Source organism: Sapajus apella, unplaced genomic scaffold, assembly GCF_009761245.1.
Source record: "Sapajus apella isolate SASKATOON/1434 unplaced genomic scaffold, GSC_monkey_1.0 scaffold1800, whole genome shotgun sequence".
In the NCBI taxonomy this organism is placed as follows: Eukaryota; Metazoa; Chordata; class Mammalia; order Primates; family Cebidae; genus Sapajus; species Sapajus apella.
The window spans coordinates 1-8,597 of NW_022438726.1; the positions used below are offsets into that span (position 1 = coordinate 1).

Below are 8,597 nucleotides of genomic sequence, written 5' to 3' on the forward strand. Positions count from 1 at the left end.
GTTGATGTTGCAGTCTTGATTCTAATGGCTGGAAACTCAGATTCCTGTGTTTCAGTCTGGAGGGAGAATTCTGTCTTCTTGGGAGAACTTTTGTCTTTTTCCTAAAGGCCTTCAACTGACTGGATGATGCTCACCCATCCTATGGAGGGTAAATCTGATTTATTCAAAGTCTACTGATATAAAATGTTAAATCACAACTACAAAATACCGCCACAGCCACATCTAGACTGACTGACCAAATAATTTGGCACCATAACCTAGCCAAGTTGACACAGAAAATTAACCATCACAGAAAGTAAACTTACCAAGAGCTAATAAAAGCAAAATATTTCCAAAGTGGGTCGGATCAGAGTGAAAATGATTAGGTATCTGAGGAAGGATGGCAGGTGCTGTCTGTGGGTGGAAGAGGCAGCAAACTTGCAGATAACTTGAGTCTGCTGGAGCATGAAAACGGGATCCTGAGCTAAGCCTGCAGTAAACGTTGTAGGTAACTAAGAGCAGTCAGAGGCACACAAAGATGTCAGAACTGGGACTACTTAGGCTCCATTACACCAATGCACTTCATCACATTGATTTTCATTGTTTGTTTTCATTTTCTTGTTTGCTTATTCATTACATGCTGCTCTGCTCAGAGCATTTTGACTTCCTTGAACATTTATTTATTAGCTCTTTGGTGCTGGTTTTGCTTGTAAGCTGCATTATTCATTTCTGAATAGTATGAGTAACACTTCATACTAAGGCAGTTGTTGCTTGTTGACTGAACAGGCAAGCTGTAATTTCTTTGTACTCTATAGTGATGTCAGTTTTCTTTAACCCAAGAAGGGCTCTTTGGACAAGTAAGTTGCTCTCATTCCTAGTTGGTACTCACCAAACTTTGTATCTTCATTACTCTTCTATCATGACTTCATTATCCTGTGGGCCCACCAGGTATGTACATGTTATCTAAGTGAACTATTTTGTCCACAGGCTCCACTATCTGATTTTCACATTCCCATGTAGCACTTGCTGAAATTTAATTTTCTCCAAATTTGGTGACTTTGGATAATACCATAACTACTGTGGTTTTTAAACTCTTTGAAAGTCTTTGGGGCCTGTAAAAGGCACAGAGCTTTAGAAAAGTAATTCTCACATATTGGTGTGTGTAATTTAGAGACCATGTAAAACGTAGATGTCTGGCTCCACTTCGAAAAAATTGTGATTTACTATATATGGTGTGAGGATGGCCACAAGTATGTGTTTTAAAGAAGCTACAGCTTTCTCTCTTGTATAAATAATAGTGATTTGCTGATAATTTATCCTGATGTAATATATAGTTTAAAATGGAGGCCTTTTATTTTAGAATAATTTTTGATTTATGAACCAGTTGCAAAGACTGTACAGAGCATTTTCATGCACATTTTACTCAGCTTCCCCTAAAATTAATCTTACATTGTACATGCATTTAAACTAAAAAATTAACATTGACATATTACTATTAACTAAACTTCAGACTTTATTCAGATTTGTAAATTGTTTACACCCATGCCCTTTTTTGGTGCCAAGATCCAACCCAGACTACCACATTGAATTTAGTTCTCATGTCAACCCAGCCTACCACATTGAATTTAATTCTCATGTCTCTTTAATCTAAAGTCTATGACTGGTTCTCACCCTTTACTTGTTTCCCATAACCCCATGGTTTGGAGGAGTACTTGAGAATTTTGTAGAATGTCCCCGGACTTGGATTTGTTAGATGTTTTCTCCTCATTAGACTAGAATTCTGGAATTTAGAGAAGAATACTATGGAGGTGAAGTGTCTTTCTCATCACATCCTATCAGAGGAGTGCATGATACCAACGTGACTTCTCACTGCTGATATTAACTTTGATCACTTGGTGAAGGAGAGAACTGCCAGGCTTCTCCACTAAATGTCACTATTTTTCCCTTTCCATATTCTATTTTTTAGAATCCAGCCCACTCTCTGTGGAAGGCATTTAAATTCCACCTCCTGGAGGGAGGAGTATCTATATATTTTTTGAAATTCTTTGTAAGACAGATTTGTACTTTTTTTAATCATTAATTTATTTGTATAATTATTTATATCAGTATGGACTCATGGATATTTTATTTTATACTGTGTTATAATTTTTAATTTTTAATTATTGTGTTGCTTCAATTGTTTTAACTTTGGCCATTGAGTGCTCTTTCAGTTTAGTTTCTGATCTGCTTTCATCCTTTTGTTTTCTGAGAACTTCTGTATTTTCTGGCATAACATAATACCCCAGCCCCATCTTGTGTTTTCAATGCCCCAGGCCTAGAATTACTCATTTCTCCAAGGAATGAGTCATTTTTTTCTAGTTTCTCAGCAGACAGAGCTATAGAATATATGCATGTATATGCTAACCAATATGTGCACACAACTATAATTATTTCTTTAGCTGTATATCTCTATACATGTTAAATTATTATGTATTAATACAGTTTGTTTTGTATTCTTTGTTGTCTTATTGTTAAGTTTTAATAATTATTTATGTATTTTGGATATGAGTCTTTTATATAATATTCTAATTTGAAACATGGAAAAAATGAAGTGGCTGTATGGTGCAAAAACTGCTTTAATGAACAGTCACAGGAAACATTTTGAAGATGCCCAGTTGACTTTTAGGAGCTTCAATGTGTCTTTTTCTCTGGGATTATTTAGAATATAGAAGTTTTATTCAAGCCCTCACCCATTTTAGATAAGTGAGTACACATATGAGCTTGCTAGTTAGAATACTGTTACAGAGAATTGTTGAAGCATTGGCTCTTGAACTTAACATACATTCCATGCAATTTTTCCAAGTAAGAAAGTTAAAAATAAATCCATATCAAAATGGTCTTACCAACTTCACATTATGAAATCTACTAAGTATGTTGAGAGTTTAACAGATTCTTATAATTGATAAATGAAAATATTTGTGATATGTAATAGATCTGTATGATTTCTGCTTCTCCATTATTTATACATTGAATGTGGAATATTTTTATTTTCAAATTGTAGTAATACTATATAAAATAACAATACTTTACCGGATGCTTATTCTGTGCCAGACACTATACAAAATCACATTATATTGATTATCTTGATTTACACATAATCTATTTCTTTGATTTAATGAGAAACTGAAGAGGAATATATATTGCGTCTGTTTTACAAAGAAGGAGTGAAAGGGAAGAGAGGCATTGATCATGCCTCATTTACAAGGAGAAACTAAAATGCACCTGCAAGTAATGGTAGAAAACATTGTTCAGCTGCACCTAACAAGGTAAGAAACCTTCTCTTTAAAAATGGATAAGAATGTACAGAAAAAAACTGATGAGAAAATAATATGGTTAAGGAATAATGCAAGCTGAATTTGTCTATAATTCATTTATAAAAAAACTTTTTCATAGGTATCATTTTAAACACCATAAGAGAGATAAAAATTTAACTGATGCTATTTAAAGGAAAATCAAGGATTGCAACTGGAATGGGCAGGGTAGGGGATGAAAATATTCAGTTTGGAAGGAAAGAAGGGAAACTATATTTATTCACAGATAACGTTATCATATATATATAGAAAATTCAATGAAATTTGCAAAAATGCTCCTGGAAGTAATAAGTGAGTTTATCAAGGTTGTATGATACTAGATGGATATACAAAAAATATTATTTATATATACTAACAAAAAAATTAAAAATTGCAATGAAAAATACTACAAATAAAACTATCAAAAGCAATGTTTAGGAAAAATCTGGAGAGAAAAAATGTGAAAGACAAATACACTAAAAAATACAAAATATTCCTGAGAAAATTAAAAATCACATAAACAAATGGAAAAATGTACCTTTTTCAGTGGTCAGAATACTTCCTATTGTTAATATGTCAATTATCCTCAAATTTACCTATAGATTCAACAGAATCCTAATCAAAATCCCAACAGGATTTTTTTTTAGACATTGACAAACTGATTTTAAAATTTCTATAGAAATTCAAAGGACCTAGAAGAACCAACTTCATAAAAGAACACTGTTAAAGGACTAACACAGCCTAATTTCTAGATTTATTATAAAGCTTAAGTAATCAACAGAGGGTGAAATTTGTGTGAGAGAAAAATCTGAAAGAGAAATGAATACCAAAAAATTGACCCACAAAAAAATATAGACCACTTGTATTCTACAAATTTCCAAAGGTAATTAAGTAGAGAAAAGATAGTCTTTACAAAAATAGTTCTGAAATTACCAGATAAACATAGGAATAGACACATTTTTTAAATAAAAACTTTGATCTATATCGTGTGCTGTTTACAAAACTTTAAACAGATTTAAATTTGAAAAAGTCTTTGTGACCTTTGGATAGGCAAAGTTTTCACAGATACATCAAAAGAACCACAATCTGTAAAAGAAGGAATTAATGAAGTGGACTTCATCAAATGAAAAAAAAAAAAACAAACTTCTCTTTGAAACACACTGTTAAGACAATGAAAGGGAAAAGGATGAAGAGAAAAATTTGCAAATCATATATGTGATAACGGACTTACAAGTAGAACACAAGAATAGTCAAAACTAAATATGATATCCAGCAACTCGGTTTAAAAATGGGGAAAATCTGAACAGAAACTTCAATCAAGGAGAGATAAGGATGACAAATAACCAAATATAGAGATGTTCAATACCAGCAGTCATTAGGAAATGCAAATGAAACCCAGAATGAGATTCCACCACACACCTGCTAGTATCCGGGCTGCGCGTGTGACGTCAGAGCTGCCCCGCCTCCCGGAAGAACCTGGGTTGTGCGTGGCTCGCGGTCTCCTAGCGACCAGAGCCGCAGGGATCGGGAACCGCTGAAGCAGGAGAGGTGGCAGCCCAGCGAGGACCACCATGGGGGACCAGAGGCCGCAGGACCGGCTGAATTCCCCGGGAATGGACTCCACGCCCTGGTACCGTGACACATCGCCCTCCAAGAGCTTCGGGGAACACAACCACAGGCGCCTGAAGTTGCCACCCATAGACACCGAGAACTGGATATTTATGAAGGGGGGCATGGACGACTACTGGTACGACTCTCCGTCTCCCGAAGATACGCTAGTTTGTCGCCGGGACGACTTCTCACTCCCCAAAATCTCTAGCAGAAGTCCGCATGCTGACCCACAAAGCAGGCAGAAAAAGCAGCTCAAGGAAGCGGCCTTATTTTCCAAACTGTCGCCAGCCCAGCTAGCACGGAAGGCGTTCGTAGAGGAAGTGGAAGGCCAGCTGATGGCTGAGCATTCCTTGGCCTTGGACCCCAATGTGGCAGAAGATATGCCTCCAGATCTCCTACGACAGGTGCTGAAACCGCAGGATCCTGAGAGGAAGCTGGAGGGTGCATGGGCTGCTTGTGAGGACTGGGAGAAGTCAACCAAGGAACCCACCGAGCCTGGTAAATACCCTTGTGGGGAATCCTACCCATGGCCTCCCGAGACTAGGGTGCCCCATCTCTGCCCAGAGCCTCCCAAGACTCTGGTGTCTCATCTCCACCCAGAGCCTCCCAAGAGCTGCCGGATGTCCCATCTCCGCCTGGAGCCTCCCAAGACTGGGTTGTCTCATCTCTGCCTGGAGCCTCCCGAGACTCCAGTGTCTCATCTCCACCCGGAACCTCCCGACACTCATCGGGTGTCCAGTCTCCTACAACAGGTGCTAAAATTGACGGATACTGAGGAGAAGCTGGAGGACACATCGGCTTTTTGTGAGGGCAAAGAGAAGACAAACGAGGGACCCACCGAGTCTGCTATATACCCTTGTGGGAGATTCTGCCCACGGCCTTTCGAGACGCCGATGTCCTATCTCCACCCGGAACCTCCCAAGACTCGTCCAGTGTCCGGTCTCCGCCCGGAGCCTCCCAAGACTCGTCGGGTTTCTAGCCTCCGCCCGGGGCATCCCAAGACTCGTCGGGTGTCCAGTCTCCACCCAGGGCATCCCAAGACTCATCGAGTGTCCACTCTCTTCCTGGAGCCTCCCAATATTGGAGTGTCTCATCTCTGCCCAGAGCCTCCCAAAGCTCCAATGTCCCATCAATTCTTGGAGCTTCCAAAGATTCGAACATCCTATCTAAAAGAACAACTTCAGGAAGATACACCAAGCACAACAGAGGGCGTTTCTGACTCTCCTCAACAGGAATACACACCAAGAAAATTCAGTGAGTTCTTCAAGTGGGCTCAAGACATGGGAATTGAGGAAGAACGCATCAGGCGTCTGTATGCCTGCATCCATGGGGACAGGCCAACCTATGAAGACCAACAGATTAAGAAGATAAAAGAGTGTGCCACAGAGCTTGAGTACGACATAGAGCTAGATGAAATGGATGAGGACGAATTATTCTCACAGGAAAAAGACCAGGACAAGAAAAGGGAGACAACACCGAATTTTTCACAGCCTGCAAAGATGAGGCATGGAGGACCATGGTACCTCAAGCCTAAGTTGTGTGAAAAGCTAACAAGTGATGAAACTTCGATTGACCCCAAGCCCCTACTTAAAAAGCCTGATGAACCTGATATTCTTGACAATCTTTATGGACCGATTGCCTTTAAGGATTTCATTCTAAGCAAGGGCTACGAAATGCCTGGCATCATTGAAAGGCTGTTTACCAGGAAGGGATGGACTTACGACTCTGTTAAGACACCGATGCAACGTGCAATGGAACTTTACAAATATAAAGAAGACGACACAGATGCATTGGAAGGAGATTAGACAGTTTTCTATTTACTATTTAATTGGGTATTTCTTCCTCTCATTTTTAAACATCAATCAGAATTTCTGATGACTGGCCCCATGGATGTTCAACTTTGGCAATATCTGGAAATTCAATACCTAATGTTTATAAATATTTCTCAATGACCAGCTTTGGCTTCATTATTTCATATATTTCATCAATTATGTGATTAATATTCACATATACTTTTTTCACATTTTTGAAGCATTGTGAATATTACATCATGCCAATTATTTGTGAAAATACATGCAACCAGAAATAAAAGCAGAATTAATCTTAAAAAGAGAAATAGGGTTGGACGTGTATACTCATGCCTGTAATCCCTCCCCATTCTGGGAGGCCCAGGTGGGTGGATTGTCTGAGCCCAGAAGTTCAAGACCAGCCTTGGCAATATGGTGAAATCTGGTCTTTACAAAAAATGCAAAAATTCGCCAGGTGTGGTGGCATGCTCCTGTAGTCCCAGTTACCTGGGGGGGCTGAGGTGGGAGGATTGCTTCAACCCAGGAGGTAGAGACTACAGTGAGCCATGATTGTGCCACTGCACTGCAGTCTGGGAAACAGAGCAAGACCCTATCTCAAAAAAAAATGTGCTGAGTGAAAGGAGATTTATGTAACTCTCCTTATATAAAAATTGTAATGAAATAATTATCACAATTATTTTGTTAAGCAAAAATTGGAGTCTATAGCCAAAATAATGTTAACACTTTTTAGTAGTAGAACTGTTGTCTACCCCTTTGGGATTCCATCTTACCCCAAAAACCGGTTTAAAAACTATTTATCAAAATCATAGTTGAAACTTGAGCTATGCCATTTTATCATATCTCTCAATTGAATTTATGTAAATTTTCACCATGTTCATAAACCTTTACTACAAAAGACTATTATTACCAAATCATATAAACAGGTGCAGAATAGGAGGTAGCTTCAACTTCATGGCAAATCTCATGTGCAAAATAGATCTGCATGACAAAATCTACCAAGCAACATCAAATATCCTTACATATCTGTTCAAGTTAAAATAATTTTCATTTAAATAATAACAATTTAAAATGCACTCATAAGTTTAAAATAATATATCAAGCAACTGCTTCACCTTTCAAAAATAGCAGGTAAAACTGTCTGGTATAGGTAAATTTGTAGGTAAATATCTTTGTAGTGTAGAACTGAAGTGCACTTTTTCTTTCAGTGATGAAAGAATTCTTCTGTAAATGGAAGCATATGCATATATTTCATCCAAGTAAGCAGTGACATATATATATATATATATATATCTGTGTGCAAATTCTATTTGCAGTGAAGTTTGTGTGTGGAAATTGTGTTCCTGAAGAACCAAGTCTTTTTTCATGTTGTTTTCTAAGCCAAGGCCTAGAATTTCTCTTCAAATTAATCATCATAAACTTAGGTTAATGTCACCACTATATCTTATTGTATTTCTGCAATGGTTTCCAACTTGTGTCTCCTCTTGAGTGCATTTTTGAAAAATACAAGCATGGCTTGTTAATTCTCCAGGCTCATCTAAACTTATCTAGGTACATAAACACTCACACACACATGCGCACACATACTCACACATGTTCCTGCATTCCCTACTCCAGTCGATATTCCTTTTCTTACCTGTGTCTTTCTTGTGTCTTTGTACATAATCTTCTCTATTGTTAGGACTTCACTCAGGCCATATGATCCTGTTTCAGTGTCTCCCCACCAAGGTCAATTTCATGATGACTTTTATTAAGATCTTATGTCAGTAAAGAGGACAATCATTTTCCAGTTGTCTTCCACTGAACAACTTACATCAGTATCCTAGAGAAATGAGTCACTAATGACTTCAAAATCTGGGAAATCCTCATACAT

At 38.0% G+C, this 8,597-nt stretch overlaps 1 protein-coding gene and 1 long non-coding RNA gene across 2 annotated transcripts; one reads left to right on the forward strand and one right to left on the reverse strand.

Annotated features, from left to right (window-relative positions):
• Positions 1 to 447: 447 nt before the first annotated feature.
• On the reverse strand, positions 448 to 4,559 carry LOC116546988. Its single transcript, XR_004266900.1, has 4 exons — positions 3,847 to 4,559; positions 3,241 to 3,276; positions 1,651 to 1,759; positions 448 to 912 (listed from the first exon to the last, which is right to left on the reverse strand). It is a non-coding gene; the product is annotated as an uncharacterized LOC116546988 (long non-coding RNA).
• Positions 4,560 to 4,863: 304 nt separating this feature from the next.
• Positions 4,864 to 6,872, forward strand: LOC116546987 (protein FAM47A-like). Its single transcript, XM_032273099.1, has one exon. It carries the CDS (start codon positions 4,880 to 4,882, stop codon positions 6,722 to 6,724), a length of 1,845 nt encoding a protein of 614 aa, XP_032128990.1. The 5' UTR covers positions 4,864 to 4,879; the 3' UTR covers positions 6,725 to 6,872.
• Positions 6,873 to 8,597: the final 1,725 nt, after the last annotated feature.